The sequence below is a fragment of the Dermacentor andersoni genome, chromosome 2 (genome assembly GCF_023375885.2).
Source record: "Dermacentor andersoni chromosome 2, qqDerAnde1_hic_scaffold, whole genome shotgun sequence".
NCBI classification, from domain to species: domain Eukaryota; kingdom Metazoa; phylum Arthropoda; class Arachnida; order Ixodida; family Ixodidae; genus Dermacentor; species Dermacentor andersoni.
This window is the reverse complement of record NC_092815.1, coordinates 149,494,392-149,513,414: the sequence shown is the minus strand read 5'-3', so window position 1 is coordinate 149,513,414 and position 19,023 is coordinate 149,494,392. Positions and strand designations below refer to the sequence as shown.

The 19,023-nt window shown below is 47.1% G+C and overlaps 1 protein-coding gene across 5 annotated transcripts in view; it reads right to left on the bottom strand.

Annotated features, from left to right (window-relative positions):
- Positions 1-19,023, bottom strand: part of LOC126540608 (proline-rich protein 5-like) — a 73,732-nt gene that overhangs the window by 14,874 nt on the left and 39,835 nt on the right. For 4 of the 5 annotated variants that reach the window (XM_055076145.1, XM_055076142.2, XM_050187446.3 and 1 more), the window contains 4 exons: positions 12,871-12,957; positions 5,367-5,415; positions 5,237-5,291; positions 2,345-2,436 (listed from right to left, as the gene is read on the bottom strand). In XM_055076145.1, the coding sequence (XP_054932120.1) occupies positions 2,345-2,436; positions 5,237-5,291; positions 5,367-5,415; positions 12,871-12,957 (283 nt within the window). The remainder of the gene's footprint in view (positions 1-2,344; positions 2,437-5,236; positions 5,292-5,366; positions 5,416-12,870; positions 12,958-19,023) is intronic. The other variant, XM_055076144.2, reaches the window with a different exon arrangement.

Genomic DNA, 19,023 nt, shown 5'->3' with positions numbered 1-19,023 from the left:
ATGGTGGTGTGGCAATGAATCCAAGACATAGCAGAGCGTCGGTATAGGCCAGTTGGTGGTTCATGATTTTGCGAAGTTACCGCAAGCAAAACACGGGACATGAAGAAAGGGACAACAGGAAGCGGTTTTCGCATCATGGTTCCATTGCACAGCCCTCCTCCATTTTCCTCCTCGTGTTCTCTTCACTATCCCCGTCTTTCATACTGCGCTGCGCTCTGCGTTCGCGCTTTCATACTTCGCTATGCTAGTTCGCTCGGCTACGAGGTACGTTGACGCTCGCCGCAGAAACGGGCGCCTGAGAACTGCGCTCAAATATCCGGTGTAAACTCTAAGGCCGATCCAATTGAACAAGCTACAATTCAGTCTGCGCCGCTGTTTCAAAGATAGGCGGCCAGAATTTGCTGCTGCACTCGGCAACCTGATTTTTAAAAGAGAGCAGTAGTAGAGACTCAGAGACTCAGAAACAACTCTCGGGTTGCTAATCTTCTGTTCCGGCTTATGACTGTTATAATGATGTCTCAAACAGCGAAAAATACTAATGAGTGCGTGCTATTTTGGTAACTGTGTTCGACTCATATCAACTGCAACCTCATTGCTCCCCCCCCCCTCTCGTGGTCTTCTTCCACACATAAGCGCGTCGGCAGCGTACGTACAAATTATGAGCAATCCTTAGCCTTGTGTAAGGTTTTCACTCACACAAAAAAGCAAGCAATTGAATTCACACCAACATGCCGCCCGACGCTTTACTGGCCGTTTAATCTGTTACACTATGAACACCACCTGTGCACCTGTGCAATTGTTATTAATCATTACTGAGAAGAAAGGGGTTTAACCGAGGGTCCCGATTTATATTAATCATACAATAAGAAGCCAACAAACACTGACACCAAGGACAACATAGGGGAAATTACTTGTGCTTAGTAAATGAAATTAAGAAACGATATATGAAATTTCCATTAATTTATCGTTTCTTCTTTTTATTTATTAAGCACAAGTAATTTCCCCTATGTTGCTCTCGGTTTCAGTGTTTGTTGGCTTCTTATGATGGGACTTATTCATTACTGTAGGATATCGTGCAACCCTCCGCGTGACTGCGCAGTACTGTAAACGAACTTAAAAAAGGAAGGGGGGGGGGGGGCGAGGGGGCTCCAGCGCCAGTTGAATGCCCATAAGACAACCTTGCTTGCATACAAAAGCTGATCGAACACAATTGTCAAGTTTGAGGAGGGTTCTGCATGCTCCGTAAGCTGAGAAACATCGCTTCGGGAGTCCAACGAATGTAGTAAAAAACAAATCAGGTGTCTGCTGCAATCAGGGAGAGCAAACACTCCCTGTACACTATTTCTCCCTGTAGATTAATTTCTCCCTGAGAACAAATGGTCCCTGTAGAAATATTTTCACAACCGCGGCAATGTTATTTTTTATAGCAAAATTACATCGCTCAAACAAGTGTGTGCCGTTTAGTTAAGACCGTCCCTATATTCCCAAATTTCCTGTAAATTTGCGCTCTCACATTGACGTAGACTAAGACCAAAAACCTCCGCAATCAACGTTCTTGTGAATAATTCAAAAAGAAACATCGTGGTGTCTCTTAACTAGTGATAAAAAACGAAACACTTTCGCTATCCACTCGTACACCTAAGAGCAGAAGAAACTGCTGTGCATAGTTGTTACATAAAGGAAACCAGCTGTACTCAGTCAGCCGACTTTATTTGAAAAAAGAGCTTTTCTGCAGGAATCAAAGTGTCCATTTTACTGCAATTTTTAACTGTCTATATTCAATTTTTTTCCTTTGATGACCACTGGAAAACATTCACCCTGCGGTTCCTTTTGAGTTGATGTTGAATACATCATAAACTCTCGTATAACGCGTTTTCTGAAAAGGAGGAAATGGCTTATTGACAGTATCTATCTTTATGGCTGATACCCACAAGGTACCTGCTGAACGCTCGAAATGATTCCTGTAGTGTCGCGGGGCGGAATTACGGACGGGAAGAAACAGAGTGGACAGGACAGACGCTCACTTACAACTGAAGTTCAATGAAAGGTTTTCCAGGAAGCGTAGGGCCGTACAAGCGCAATCAGAAGGCGGATACAAAGTTCATGCATAATCACATGCAAACGTTGTAAAAAATGCTTTGGCCCAAGGAGATAACTAATTTCTTTATCCGTCAGGGCAACTGAAGGGACACTGTGCTGCGCACTCCGTTTCTTCCCGCCCGTATTTCCGCTCAACGACACTACATGATACACCAGCTGGCCCAACAGTCTACGCTTTTCAAATGAATCAGGTTTCTCGCATAGTAAGCGACTGGCGCAATGAGGATTATTAGAAGGTGCGTGCCTTGACGACGTACAAGATCATGTCAAGGGTAGGCAGGACGTGTCGGAACAAGTTTTCCCATTCAGAGGACAGCACTTGCAGGAGTTTCTCCCCTGCAGCGAATGAACGGGACAATGCAAAACACACAGCGGCGCAAAACGCAGCAGCTCAATGAAGGTTTTTTTTATGTGTATACGGTTCTTCACCAATGAAAAAGACTATCACCAAGAATTAGATGGGACCACTAAATGTGCATGGTGGCTTCCGTAATGCTTGAAAATCTGGAGCATATTACTACGTCTTTCACTCTGCACTGGTAAGCAAAACGACAATGTATTTTCTATATCCAAACAAATCACGCAAACAACCGTGATATTCACACACGCGCTGTTTGGTTCAGTCAAAATGGTAGCACTGAAACATTTTTGAAGCTGATAAAAAGCGTTGCTGATCAAATAACGAGGCTCTTGTCAACATGTGACGCAAATATTATCGCAGTGCATGCAGCAGGGAAGTTACAATACTGCGTCAAAAGCAGTGACAGATGCTTCCTGTCGCATTCGCAATGGCCTCTTCGAAAGCTGATCGGAAGCAGTTCAGCCACCAACGCTGCTGTCAGATTTCATGTCCCCGAGAACATTCGCAGTCAGAAATAATGGCCAATCTCCTAAGGTGTGTGTATATATATATATATATATATATATATATATATATATATATATATGTCTGCGATCTCAAAGAGTCGGAAAAAATTGGCTGCGGCTTAGCTCAGCTAACCCTCTATATGCAAAGCGAAACTTGGTTTCACTTGGTTAACCTTTTATTTAGCTGTAATCATTCTACTTAGGTATACAGTCATCGTTAACCAGGCATGCCGGCTGTGCCTAGGTAGGTGGCTAGACATGACTGTACTTAGGCTTGGGTAGACACGTATCGTTCGACTGTGCAATGCCTGTTTGCCACAGGGAAAGCGCAAGTACTAGATACGGAAAGAGACGCCGCGAACATACGCAGCGTCGAAGCAGAAACGGACAGGCCGAGAACGCGGTCACTGCATTGATCTCGACGGTGCGAGACCTGTTGCATTCGGTACTCTCGCCAGTGAAGAAGCTCGCCGGGCGATAAACGCGGGGTGGCCAGGCGCCTCTTGGCGACGACGGCTGAAGGCTCCCCGCACCCGCGGGCTGTCAGAGAAGACAGCCCGGCCTCGCTCTCATCCATGGCCAAGCTCGCACTGACTAAGCACCCGCCGTGGTTGCTCAATGGCTATGGTGTTGGGCTGCTGCGAGGTCACGGGATCGAATCCCGGCCACGGCGGTCGAATTTCGGTGGGGGTGAAATATCAAAACACCCGTGTAATTACATTTAGCTGCTGGTTAAAGACCCCAGGTGGTCGAAATTTTCGGGGTCCTCCACTACGGCGTGCCTCATAACCAGAAAGGGGTTTTGGCACGTAAAACCCCATAATTTGATTTGTTTTTTCGCACTGACTAGGCGGGCGCGGCGCTCCTCTTGGCCAGGCGCGGCGAATCACGTGGTCAGGCGGCCACCCAGCTGCGGAGAGCGCCAAGCCGGCGGCGGTGGCGGACCTCGGCGCGGCGACTCACCTGATGCGCTGCCCAGGCTACGGCACAGGTGCGGTCAAATGAAGGTGAAATTGCTGGCAACGGCAGAACTCGGCTCGACGCGGTTGGTTTAGTAATCACTTCATCTGTGCCTTGCTCTCTGCTGCGTGCGGCCACCGAGAGGGGAGTTGAGTGTCGCCGCCGCGACACTCAACTTACGGCCGGGGCTTTCCCTCTTGGATTCTCCGCTGTCTAAGTTCTATAAAGCACCCTGTGGTTCGGCAAACACAACCTTGCACGGCGAACCGTCAAGAACTGCATGGCTTGTTAGTGGAAAACGGATCGCACAAATATTGTTGCTCAGTGTGGACAACCGTTCTAAGTCTACAGAGCCGACGAAGGGCTGGACATAATCACATTTGGCCGGGGAAGCGCTAGCTACGAATACAGTATAACTACAGCAACACATGCACAAGCACACGACAGCTCTGTAGTTGTTACTCGACAACATTATTCTTACTCGACAGCATGATCCCTAAAGGCCTCCGCCTAACATTTTGGCCGCGCGTCAGTATCGTGAACACCGAAAACAAACGGAAATGCATTGACGGTATGAGATTTTGACGGTATGTCCCCCGACCTAGCATCCTAGAGCACCGCAGCAACAACAATTGTTAAAGTGCATTTGCAGCAGTACTGCTAGCTGCGAATATTCGAAACAGCGAATAATCGAAACTTTCGAATAACGAATCGACTAGCGTCCTATTCAATTCTGTCTTGAAATGCAATAGGCACTATTTAAATAGAAATATTTTTTGAAGGAGTTTTTGAATATTTTATCATGTCATCTGTGCGCAATCATGACTACTATCGGAGGACAAGTGCCATAATTTAATGGCCCGCGCACAAACATACGCATAAAGCTTGAGAACTTAGGCAGTGGAACAGGTTGCGTACAGCAACAGGCTACGTTACAGCGATCATTCGCTTTTTCCGAAAAGTCCTATGCATGCAATTAAACTACTGAATTGTTCTTGATGATCCATTCGCGCATTTTAAAAACAATGCTTGATAATGCCCCATTCTAATGGCAGAAAGTTGATAAGGTTATGAATACTAGGATGTATATGCATTTTACATCAATTGTGAAAATGGGTACTTATTCAAAATCTATACGAATGGCCCTCCGTACTCGCTTCAATTTGCTTGTGGCACTATTTCAATTCGTATTCGATTCGGTTTCCAGAATTTATATTCGCAAATCCCTATAAATTTGCAGTGAATGCAGCAATTTTCAAAGCTACTACGAGCGGTCTAGCTGGTAAACTTTGTGAAAATGAAATCTTACTTGGCCCAGCTTGCAGCTTTTGTAGAAGAGTGGTAAAGCAGAGTTCAATTTCCCGCTGTAACAGCAAAAGAAAACAGCTTTGTAAGCGACTGAAACGCAGTTTCGGAATATTGACCTATGAATTTCGTACCTTGAACGAGTCGAACAAGAAAGGTCCGGCTTTTGAGCTTCCCAGTATCCTTCCGTATGGAAAGATTAAGAAAAATCACATCTGGAATAATTACACTTAGCCTTTCTTTTCTGCTAAGGACATGAGAAAACAAGATGATCTGTGATATGTTGCCGAGAGAGAAACGTTGGAAATGTTGACCAATAAAGAATTCGCAGTTCGGCCAGAAAGGCGAAGCAACGATTGCGATAGCAAATTAGTAGACAGCTGTACGAAGTAAGGATAGTAGTTTTGTCGGCCACATAAACTTGCAAAACATTCGCTAACTAAACTAACAATGATAAAATGCGTAAGCATGACTCAACGAGGACGTAGAAAGAAACAGACACATGGAGACAGCGCTGTCTTTGTGTGTCTGCTTCTTTCTACGTCTGGATTCATCATGAATTTAAACCAACCAGCCCGCGAACGTGTTTTACCTAAATTAACGAGCGCGGTGACACGCGCGCATAGGAAAACATGAACACACATCGCTCGATAACAGCGGAAATAACTGTCTGTGAAAACGCTGGCGTTTGGAATCCCGGCAAGAGCCGCGAGCCAATTGGCCTCCTTGCATATGTCGCTTCAATGATTATGAAACGTCGAAAGCACAGCGTATACGAAGCTACTGTTACTATGCGCATTCTGTAAACATGGCAGATCGCTTTGAAGATGACGACCGCGCGGGCGCGCGCTTTAGCCACATTGCAGACCGCTTTCAAGCCGGGGGAGCGCCGGCAACGAGTCTACTGCGTCCGGCAAACACGTCTACTACGGCGTCCGCAATTCGAGTGGCCATCGCTGTTGTAGACGCCGCGGTTGTGTCCAGTCTGTACGGAGCGGCGGTAAAGGAGGACATCGAGGCACCGAACAGCTGCCAGAAAAGAACGCCCCTCCTCCCTCGCCTCAGCCCCTGCCTCGCGCGCTACAGGTGAGCGCACGCATCCGGGCTGGGTTCCTCGCCCACGCACGCGAGATTGAACCGCGTTCACCGGCTCACCCTCACACGCTTTCGTTCATACGGAACCTCACGGCGACGGCAGAAATCTGCCTGGAGCGTTCACATAATTGCTTCGAGTTACGTACTCCTCTCGGGCAAGCGAACGCGCTGGGACGCTTGGCGCGTTTTGATTTGTTCTTACCGAGGCGCAGTTCGAACGCTGGCTACAATTTAAGCGGCCAATGAACGCCCGGATAACACAGGCTTGCGAGAGCGAGCATGACGTGGCGTCACGGCGATGGCCTCTCCCCTCCCGCAACACTTGGCGCGCTAACGGCCCAGCAGGTGTACCCTTTCGCCCACTATGTCACGACGAGGCCCGAGCCAGCAAGTGCGAGACAGCATTACGAGGCGCACTCGTGACTTGGCATCGCACCCAAAGCAATATTAGGTGCCGTTTCGCTGCTACGGACGCCGCCGATGTTTTCGCTCAATCGGCCATTTGAGGCTTTCGCATACACAAAAGTCAAACTGAGGACGAGAAACCCCGCCTCGACCGCTTCAACTCGCGGCTAAAATAAACGAGAAAACGCAATGGAATAGTCGCATACACCTGAATGAATAAGAAACAAAGAACATAAGTTATGGGGGTTTTACGGGCCAAAACCACGATCTGATTATGAGGCACACCGTAGTGGCTGACTCCGGAAAAGTTTAGACCACCTGCTTTTCTTTAACGTGCACCTAAATGTACGTGTTCGCGTGTTTCAATAGGAAACTTTGTTTTAAAAACGACGCTTCAGGAAAATTTGTTCATTAGCTACTCGCATTTGTATGCCTGCCCCATGTTCACTTTCGTAAAGCTTTTGACTTTTCCTATGTTAGATCTAGAAGTTTGATTACACTTTGCTTGTTGCCTTGCTATTTAAATGGAAGCTTTATCTCGGTGCCAACTTCGATTTCCCTATACAAATACATGTAAAACGAGGAAAGGCTGAGTTGATCAGTTAGACCGATGTAAACAAAATTGTCGCGTTTCATAGAGAAAATTAATTAGCCGTTACTCTGCGAAGCAATAATTCAATTTATGGCTTGGAACGTTCGATTAAAGTTTTCCAAAATCGGGAATTCTATACAAGATGGAAGCATGAAGCTTACAAATCCGTAACTCTACAAGAGAAACAGATATTGCGGTTCTCTAAACTGCATCCGCGAAGGAATACAATGCAGACAACTTCGCATATGAACTTACTGCTCACGCGAATCCATTAGATTGTTTAGGAGAGTTTCGGAAAAGTTCAATTCACATATTTTAAATCAATGTACAATACACCAATTTTAACCGCTCTAGATAAATTATTAGTAGCAGTTTACAGAATTGTGATGGTATCGTTTTTCTTTTTTGCTGAGTTACAGAGATCCAAACTGCCAGTTTGGAAAATTAGCGAGTTTCAATAATATCTTATTTGACGGCATAATTGCACAAATTTGCTTGCCACATGCACTACAATTAATTTTTTTTTTTTTTAGGAGCAATACATTGTCCCGAAATCGGCGCAGTGGGTTTTTAGCAAAACGATTTCTCTGTTCTCACGAATTTAGATTGGAGCTCCCGGGCTCAAGTGTTCCCATGTGCGGCCTCCGAATACGCTTCTCATAGTAATGTTTTATAACGACAGCAGCTCATTTCCAAGGCGAACCATGATTATCGAGGTATTCATAAACATACGGAGTGCCTCGTATATTGCGCTCTCAGTTTCTACCCAGCAAGAGAGCTAGAGCGCAAAAAAAGGAATCTATGAGCACAGAGAAACATCATGATTGAAACGAGCATCTCGTGTTGAACGAATGACATCGCGAAATGAGGAGGACGAGAAAAATGACACACACACATGCATTGACTTATAACTACTATTATTTTCGGTAGTGTACGAAACATATAACATACCCGTGCCACGAAAACAAAGAAATAGATACAAGATCGTGGGTATGTTTAGAGGAATACGCGGTTGTGATTACGCGGTCAACACGGGCTCGTGATTGTTGCATCAGTTCCTTTATTCGTGTGTCAAGTGCATGCTATATGCTTCGTACACTTCAGAAAATACAAGTAGTTGTGAGTCAGGGCATATGTGTGTCACCTTTTAGTCATCGTCGTTTCGCGATGTTTGTTCAGTATAAAGCAGAACAAACTAGCCAACCAACAAGGCTAACACAGCAATTCGCATGTTTAATATTTCCACTCTGCAATGCAACTTCCGTTGAAACACACATTCTCTTCAAAACAACCACCTAAAATTTACACATTGGCGCCCCGCACTTAACCTTCTGTGAAGTTTAAGATGTGCTCAAATAATTGAAGAGGCTAATGCACAGAAAAGGTCACGTGCCACTCAGAAATGCGCTTCTTTTCTTGCCGCTGTTGCCTAGAGGAGCTCAGGGAACAAACCAATGCTACAAGACGCACGATAGCCTTGTGAGCACTGGTTTGCATAACATTTATGCCTATCATTTGATTATAGGTTTCAGATGTAACTAATATAATTGCCGGTTATTCTCAGGTAGGTCAAGTGGCTGCCGATTCGTTGATATTATAGTGTTGTACCTTTACGCACTAACTTGCCTGAACACCTTCAAAAATGTTAATTTGATGCGGGGCAGCTTCGTACAATTCAGTTAATTTTGTGAACACTTTTTTTTTTCACTTGGTCAGCGAGTGGTAGTCAGGCGCGCAACTTGTACATAATGCAAGATTCAACATGTAATCACGCCTTGATTAGCGCAGTCCGGAGAAGCTCCACTAGACTTGCGGGAGATCTGCAAAGGCAGCTGGGCGAGGACACAAGGGACATGCGTAGGCGAAGGCTGGCTGATGGTCCAAAACCTTCAGGCAGTATACATGTAGGGTCAGTGCAGCCTACATGTGAATCTTCTAGGACAACATCGTCAGGTGCAAAGAGCGTCGCGTATCACAAGTGTCCCTTCTTCATTTTCTCGGTTTATTACGTTTTCCTTTTTTTTTTTTTTGCAGTTCGCTCTAAACAACGCAAAGAACGTAAACCTAGACATCTACCAACCTCATGCGCTTACTGGAACAATTATTAACGAATGACGCACAGTTACAGCGCAGCCGGCCATTCAGTAATAATGAGATATTTTTTGTATTTTTTTCAATAGCACCGGATTTTTATTCCGATAGCAGATATATGGACACTCCAGGCGCATTTTTGCCGTAGGCGTCGCCACCGCCGTTGGGTTCGCCGAGTGCCGTATGCAGCATGTGCGAGTGAAAGCAGAGGAGGGGAGCCAACAATCGCGGCTGAATCTGGCGCCCGCGATGGAGGCGAGCGGAGAGCAAACGCGCTTAACATAGCGCGCGTTTGCTCTCCGCTCACCTCCCTCGCGTGCGCATGTGGAATCGCACATGCGCACTCACGTCTACGCTGGCCCGCTGGGCCAACTGGCCTGCTCACTCGCTCAGCTATTGGGGGCGAGGACTTACGGAGTCGCCATCTGTCGGAAGCGCATCCCTTGCGTAGCATTAGGGATCACGCGGGGCGCTCCTCATGGGTTTCGTTCACGGCGCTCAATAAAAATACCAGGCGGCAGCTATCCTGGACATTTCTGTAACTACTCTCAAAACGAGGGAAGTTTTTGACTGTCGACATAATAATCTTGGGCAAACTGAAAGCACAGAATAGTTTACAGAAGCTATCTCTTTACCGTATATGTACAGTGAGCGCCACTGTGCGCGGTCGCCGCGATGGAGTCTCCCGAACCGACTTCTTGCGTGAAAGGTAGTCAAACGCTGAGAGTAAACTATCTGAAATATGTTCCTGTCGTGGGCTGTCTCTATAACCAAATGGATCATAACAGAATGAAGCCTTAATACAGCGATCGCACGGTTTCGCAGCGAATGACTGCGCGTCCACTTGCATGTCCGCGCACAATGTTTTGCTTTCGCTGCGAGCGCGTTTTCGCACCGCGCCGTCATCTTTAAATGACAACATATGAGAATTTGACAGTACACTAGCAACCATTGTTGCGTGGACGCTATCAGAACTGTTCAAAAGTAATTTCGTTATAGAGACTTCGACGGCTGTGATGTTCTGTCGCGACGATTCATTCTTTTTTGGCCTTCTAAATTTTTGGACATTTGAATATTATTGTTAAGTTGCGTCGCACTGTAAGTTTATCGGTCTTCTAAGCGTGCAATCTCCCTCTGCTTCTTTTTCTTAATCCGGTGCAATAATTCATAACACAAACCTTCCCATATGCCATGTTTTTTTTTTTAATGTGCGTCTTACCGCTCCCCTTCCGTTCCAGTGAACTTGCCGTTATCCAGCATCAACAAGTTCATAGACCGAAACCGCCATGACATTAGCCGGGCAGCGGGCGCGGGCGAGCGTCTCAATACGCGTTTTCTGCTACTCACCGAACATCGCAGTCCCGGCGCTGTAGCAGAAATATACCTCGCATCTGTGCTTGCTCCATACCCGAGTTGCAGCCGATGGCTGCCTGCCGGTACTAAGTTTCGCGAGCCAAGCTTTACGCAGCTCCTTGTCCTGCGGCTACGTGTGAATAAGGCTAGCACTGGGCGCCGTTGCCTACGTCCGGCCCTGCAGAACCGAGCAGTAGCCTACCATGCTGCACGCCTCCAAAGGCAGCCACTACCTATTAGAGTACTTTCAAATGTTGTCAAGCGGTAAAGCCTCACCACTTAATCAAAAACGCAGCGCAGATGGGACTTTAAGTTATCGTTTTCAGCTCACTTCGGCGCTTCCGAAGAAGCCGACGCGGCCGCTGTATCCACGTGATCCCTCATGCCAATGCACGCCGACGTTGGCGCCAGCTTTTCCAGTGGTGGAGCTCGCTCCCAATAACACTAATCTAGCGCTTCAAAGGGAGGAAAGCGTAGAGCACGGAGGAAGGAAACTAAGGAGAGGCCCTGACGTCACTCTTTGTGAAGCTAAAGTGAAACCGGAAGTTGGCGTTGTTCATGGCGTTGCTCCGCCTATCGGGCCAGCTTTCCTCTCTTGTTTACATTTCTCGCGGAACCACGCCGCGCTGCGCGCAACCATGCTGCTCGGACCCGTGCGCTGCGCAGCAATACTAAGCAATCGTTAGCACGTTAGCATGATTCCGCGAAGGAGGGCAACATTTCTCGCGAATATTCCTTCGTCCGTAGCCATTGCCGTGGCGCGGTACATTGCGTACAGCGTTGCATGCGCGTTCATTTCACGAACTTTAGTTCCTCCTGTCCCACCTGGCCACAGCAACATCCCGTGGAGCACGGTCCAGATAACGCAGCGCAACAAAACAGATACCAACGCAAACCTGCCCGCACGGCGCCTTTGCCACGGTACGAAACCTACGGAGCTACACGTGTGAGCGCATAGAACAATAACAAAGCCGCCATTGTGGCCCGAAAGGCGGGGCCACTACAGCAAAGAAATAAAAAAACAGCAAAACAAAGGAGAACCTACTACGTCATTTCCTCCACACTTTTCTCCTAGCAAGCGGAGGGGGTAGGGCCTCTCCTTAGTTTCCTTCCTCCATGGCGTAGAGGCATCGCGGGAGTAAGGGGAGGCCGCTTCTACTCCGCCAGCAACTGCGTACTTTGTGCCTGCCGCATCTTGAAAGGGATCTTCAAACGGCTCATACGTATGTGCATACTGTGTTCTCGCCGCTGAGTTTGCGTTGAAGCGATAGACCGCAAGGTCACTTCGCTCCCTGCTGCTGCTGCAGTTTGCTCACGCCAACGCTTTGACAGCGACCGTCCACGGTCAGCGAGTGTGATGTGTTCATATTTGGCTGTGCGCGCTAACACCATGCTTGTTAATTCAGTTAGCAAGCGAATGTTTCCAAGTTTATACAGCTGATAAAATTACTATCCTTAATTTGTATAGCTCTCTACTAATTTTCTATCACGATCTGATTGTGAGGCACGCCGTTGTGGGGGACCCGCAATTAATTTTTACCGCCAGGGGATCTTTAACTTGCCTCAAATGCACGGTCGTCTTTTAATTTCGCCCACATCGACATGCGAGAGCCGCGGCCGTGATTTGATCCAGCGACCTCGTGCTTACCAGCGCAACACGATTGCAGCTAAGCCACCGCGGCGGGTCAACAGGTTATGCCCTATGTCTGTACGAAGCAGAAAAGAAAGGGGAGCAGCGTGGGCTGCGCGAAAAACAGCGGCGACGTGACTACTAAGACGGCATGACGATAACGGTTCCATGACGACTATGGCAACATGACCAAAACGGCTTCACGATGCCGATGATGCGCATAAGACGAGAGAATAGCGACAGCGGCGACATAACGAAGATGACATGAAGGCTACGGTAGCGTGACAAGACAATGAAGACGCCTACGACGGTGACGGTATCTATTGCAAAAGCGTCACTATTGTGATGCCACAGCGCAACGTTTGATTACGACGATGCACTAGATCTGCGTAATTTTTATTACACACAAATACTGCACACAACATAACGTTGTCTTTGAAATTGATCAGCCAGAGTGGTCAGTTGCACATACCGTATTTTTTCATGGAGTATGGCCATCTCTCCGGCTTCCAAGCGAACGCCCTTGGCTTTGAATAGACTTCGGATTGTGTGCTGCAATCTGTAAAGAAATTTACGTTCACAGTAGTACAACACGAATTCGGCTGCAAGGCCTATTGCATATTATGAACCACGTTCGGGAAAAAATTCTGCACTGTAATGTTATACGGAAACAAAAGTAGAAATCGCGAAGTCATCGATCAGCTGGCTTTGTTAGAAACGATTATTTCGCGCATGCTAAATTTGCAGCAATTCTGAATACCTCCGCAATCCGACAACAATGGTTAAGTAGCCAAGGACGAAAGAAAAGGGGCTGCTGCCCAAGTACTGAATTAAGTAATGATTTTTTTTTTGGTAATACGTGTTGCAGGTTTGAGTGAAAGCTCTTCACATGAGCACTTGAAAACATCGGCGCATATAGAAACAAAGGTATAACGCTGCTTTTGAAAACGTACTCAATGAAACTCTCTTTATTGAACATGAAATAACGTGGGAATATAGGAAATAATTATTGTCAAGCCTAATATTTTAAATGACAGCCTGCAAAACATTTTTGTACCTGTGCCATGCCTTAATGAATGACGCAAAGCGGTTGTTCATTGTAACACAACGCGAATCAATATGTTCGTTACATGACAACAATCGTGGCTGAATTATGGTGACATGACATGATGAACTCGCCAGACTCATATTTATGTGGAAAAACGAACGGCAGACAAAATCCCTTCAACTTTATGAAAGCGCGAGACATGAGAACTGTAACTTCAACTTACTGAAGAACAGAAAAAAAAATGTTGCTTTAAATGGAATCCCAGTTCATATGGACAGTAGAAATTCTGAGGCATTTGCTTAAATCAGATGTCAGCATTCCGTCAAGAGCCTTTGTTCGCCTAATTTTCTGAGAGTTGTAAACGGCAGTACAGTGTATCGTAGAAACGCTGACACCAAATAACGTTTTCGTCTTCCTTGTGGCACCATTTTTTCCACCTTTCAATTTACTCGAAATATAGAGATACTCCAAGCGTTTCACTAGCGGCAGCAAGTGATACTTACTTCACCAGGAGTAGAAAAGTCGGCCGTGGCTGTATTTAACAGGTAACCTTAAGTTGTTCCAAGAAAAGAAAGACTATCAAAGCGCCCTGCCTGGACGTATGTGCCAGCTTGCTGCGTCAGTCTCAGCGATGGGCCAGCAACACAAAGAAACCTTTAGTAGGTGTAAATTCATAGTAGGGGCACATCAACAACAGCTTCAGCAGACAGCAAACCTCCAATAGCGTTCAAGGATCAGCATAGGCCATCCAAAATTCCTTGGCTAATTATGGGCACGAAGGCCGCTTGACAATCTTCTAGCACGTCGACAGTGTCCTTAGCCACTGCCCACGCTGTGGGTTCACTGTATGTGCTAGGTTTCAAACCGCAAACTTTATTCGCCTACCTTCTCCTATTTTTCTGAAAACTACCCTTGTACACGTTGAAGACCATACACGATGTGTAAATGAGTTCTTAAGAGGTCATGAGTTTAAAAAGCAACTAAACAAGCATGGTGTAACGCGTAAAAAGAAAGAGATGAACAGAGTTCACATGATCACCGCGAACACTCGAGGTAACGAGGCTGCCGTCATACTTACGCAGTTATTCGGAACTAATATTGTGACACAGAACAAATACCAACTGAATTTCCTGAAAAACTATTGGAATTCTCCGTATTGCGAATTGTATTCGAAATTAATTTATTATCGGCAAATCTGTAGTTATATTGTAAGGCGTGCGCCTTTTATTCCCTATATCTAACTTTAGCATATAGTAGTACAATTTCAACTTTTTCTCTCTCTTGCTTTCCGTTGTAACTGTCTGCCTCTTCCGCCCCTAAGCACCCGTAATCGCAAAACTCTTTTTCAACCCCGTAGTTGGTACGCGCGATTTTGTAGAGGAGCATGCAAGCGCGCAAGCCGTCACATGAGATATACGGTGTTCTACAAATTTCATGATTATGTGTTGCAGTAGCAGCATCAGTGCATCACAAAGTCTCTAGGGCCGTATTCTGTAACGTTTCGCTCACACGAACGCCATTTGTCGGCGCTTCCTTGTCGTCATCCCTGGCGGAAGTGACTACAGATTTTGTTGTCGACACACAGCTTGTCAGCGAACGGAACCGCGGAGACGTGGTCCACTCGAGCGTCGCGCGTGGCTGCGATCATGATATCGAGGGTTGCTAAGGCAACCGTGGCCGTCTGCTAATCTCGAGAGAGGCGCCGATGGCGGCTTCTTTGGTTGTGTTGCTGGCGAGCGTTGGCGAAAAACAGCGACTTGACGAGAGGCAACGGCGCGTCCGACATGAGCGATGAAGGGTTCTGAAGGCATTTTAGGCACTAGAAAAACAATGTGCGTTGGATTTTTCACGAACTATGTCTCAGACCGCAGGATTTCTTAGCGTTAACACTGCGACGTAAGTGCTGTGCGCGCTGCGTTCTTTCTGCAGTGAAGCTGTTAAGGGCTACTTCCCCCAGGATCGCGTCCGTGTGTCGACAAAAAACTCGAGCCTTCTTTTCCGGCGCCCGCGTTAGACGCCACCTGCGTTCGTGCCGTCGGGTACGCGCCTTGATTGACGCAGCCCTACTACAATAAAACGTCATTACGTGGGCCCATCACGAATTTAGTGCAATGCCAGGCCGACCCGCGGCGGACGTGAAGCAGGCATTAAGTACTCCCCATACGTGGGTTGATCTCGAAGATAGTGCAATACCAAGCCGACCCGCGGTGGAGGTGAAAAAAATTTAATTATGGTTTTACGTGCCAAAACCACTATCTAATTATGAGGCACGCCGTAGTTAGGGACTTCGGAAATTTGCAGCGCCTGGAGTTCTTTAACGTGCACCTAAATCTAAGTACACGGGTGTTTTCGCATTTCGCCCCCATCAAAATGCGACCGCCATGGCCGGGATTCTATCCCACGACCTCGTGCTTAGCAGCCCAACACCATAGCCACTAAGCAACCTTGGCGGGTACGGCGGAGGGGAAGCAGGCGTTAAGCACTCCCCATATGTGCGCCGATCCCGAAGTTAATGCAATGCCGGGCCCACCCGCGGTGGAGGTACAGTTCGTCATTAAGGGGCCCACATAGGTTCGCTCGTCATCCTTCTTTACAAAGTGGAAGAGCACTGAGGTTTTGCCATGGTTTTGTTTTTATTTTTCGTCAGTGCATCTGGAATGCAGAAGCTATTGTGTTGTAACCGTCAGCGAGTGGCATCGTTACCGCCGTCGCTAGGGCAATTACGGTTGAGAGAAAAGAAAAAGGAGTGTGAGAATTCTCTCCACTGTGCAGGATAAACGCGCAGTCAAGGAACGCGTCCTTCACAGCGGCAAGATTCTAGAAGCTGAGGGGTGTGTGGATGGAACTCTCGTCGAAATGGTCCGCCCTAAGAACCTCAGCTCCGGCAAAACGACATCAAATTATATCCGCGGCCTACACCTATAGGGAACTGCTTTGATTGCTTATCGTATGGCGCACCACCTGGCGACAAAAAAAAAAAAAAAAGACAATGCAGATAAAACAAACCTCCAGCTATCCGCGTCCGACGTTTACAGTTATTACTGGAAATTAGATGTGCAAGTGTTGTATACAAACCAATATTTTAATTATGAGAAAATGCGGCATCCACACAATCGTAGCAATTGCTACAAAGAAAACCCATACGGGTTCCTAACCGCCTGGTTAGCTCAGATGGTAGAGCGGCTGCCCCGGAAAGGCGGTGGTCCCGGGTTCGAGTCGCGGACCAGGGGGAATTTTTCTTCAACTGCAAGGCTTTTCTTTCGAGGAACCCGTATGGGTTTCCTTTGTAGCAATTGCTACGATTTGGTGGGTGTCGTATTTTCCCTTACTTAATTACTTCTTTCCACCTTGCGGGTTTCCACAGAACTATTACGTCAAAATCAATATTTTCTTTCATCAAACTAGCAAAATCCTTCAATTGCTATATCGTCCCCAAAGTACAAACAAAAATGACGACCTGACCTTACGGCAGAACAGCGCTCGTTCATTGGTCTCCCTCGCGCCGCAACGTTGCACCCTTTCAACGACTGACGTAACCCAGCCATAACAGCCAGATTGAATCGGTTCGAAATCAAACCGTTTTAGCCCCTTATTTAGGATCAGACAGCTAACATCTGATCCCTACATCCATAATCTTGTCGTCACTATATGCAACAACAAATTATATGTACAGTTATCTACGGATAGGACGACTTGCTAATTTACGTTCATGGCCCGGAGCTGATGGCACCCTTTAGCACTAGCTCCACTCTTGTCTAGCATTTAGAATTTCACGCAAAATGTATCCTCTAGTGAAATATCACATTGTATATTCTATGCACAAATAATCTCGGCCAAAGCAGCGTGTAGAATATGAAGATGCCGAACTCCGTGCGTCACACTCACACGACAGCACGTAATGCTGCAATGTCCTACAATATCCCTGCGCTTTTGTTTCTATCAGTCAAAATCGCTGCCATATTTCGAAGTGTATTTTGGTCCATTCAGTTTTTCATTGACCGCTCGCTAAGTACATATTACCAGCGCAGTAGACAGCGGCGATTTTCCGCTGTACACCACACAAAAAAATAACGCAACTCTTACCGCTCCGCATTTATCTTCCAGTCTCAGTCAGTGGTATACATTGCATACAAGCCAGAAAGTATTTATAGGGTAACGTCACAAAAAAGGTGGAAAATCACTCAATGTATTCACTGCATGTGTTTTATTATTATGAGAAGATCCATCCTTCAGCGCAAAAAGCCCATTTAAACACTCATGTTAAGTTATGTTCGCAACTTGCCTGGGAACTTAACCTTGATGGTAACAGGGAATATCACAAAAGCGGGAACGTAATCTACGGTGATGCTATGAGAATGCTCCGCGCTGAGTGGTTAAGGTAAACATTTGCCAACGATTACGCTTTTTGATGATGCGATCTTTGAGCATAGCTTCTGCCTTATTTCAATACCAGGCAGCCGGATACAGAACACGCAGTGGCAACGGGGACGGTTCTGCGTTTCGGTTTGGGCAGCACACACCACGATCCGCCGCTATCGAGCCGGCGCTCCGGTGGCGCGATAGGCGCGCTCTCGCGTCATCTTAAAGTCGGTCACCGCCGCGGAGAGGGCGGAGGGGATTATCGACTATTATTTAAAGTTTCTTCTGAGGTGGGATGAGGAAACGGGTGGAGAACAGTGCTATTGAGCAGAGGTCACACACTCATTCACTCACAAACAGGCCTCAATGTGGCTGCACAGGGTTGGGGTGGGAAGTAGAAGTAAGGGGACGAAATGCTATAACTGTCTTTCGAGTCACCACAACGGCAATGCGCTAGGTAAGGGGAGGTATAGGGTAAGAGTGGAGGCGGGAGGACAGCTAGGCGCGAGCACTGCCAGAGCTGACAAATGCCATTGAGGAACGCTCTCCGCAAAGGGGGAGCAAGCGGGGTCGCGTGGCTGCACGGCTGAGAGCCGTACAGCCACGCGACGGGGTGACGGAGGAGCGGAGAGCCGTGGATCACGCGCGAGGCGGCAAGGAGCACCCGCCGCCGGCACCGTGGCAGTGCCGCGAGAGCGCGAGAAGGGACGGCGAGGGCGGAGTTGACGGTAGCGGCGAGAGTCACTGCAACGGCGCTGCACGGAGGAAGGGGGCCAGAGGATAGGCGAGAACACGTGATCTGGCTTGGAGGACAATGGACATAGAGTTTCTTACAATATACTAGAAAGAACTCTGGCGCTGCAGTGGTTGTCCTACCATGGGAATGATGGGAAATACATGAATTTGTTTGATCTTCTTGCTCGTGGATTCAGACGTTCTTGTAGCTTTTATATAACGGTATATAAATTTTATTGTCGTAGATTTCAGAGCAATCTATACTCTTCGAAGTTCAGAGGACGCCGTGAACACGCAGAATTGCTACTAATTGCAACGACTGAGCTTGTCGAGGTGGCCAAATTGAAACGCGCCAATCGTCTCAAGGCGTCTCAATCCTGCGATAAATTCATAAGGGCGTTTCACATCGCATGTCGATACATGCGTCCTTAATGGTTTCAAAATCCGGCCTCTGTGCTGGAGGTCCTGTGTTCAAATTCTGCC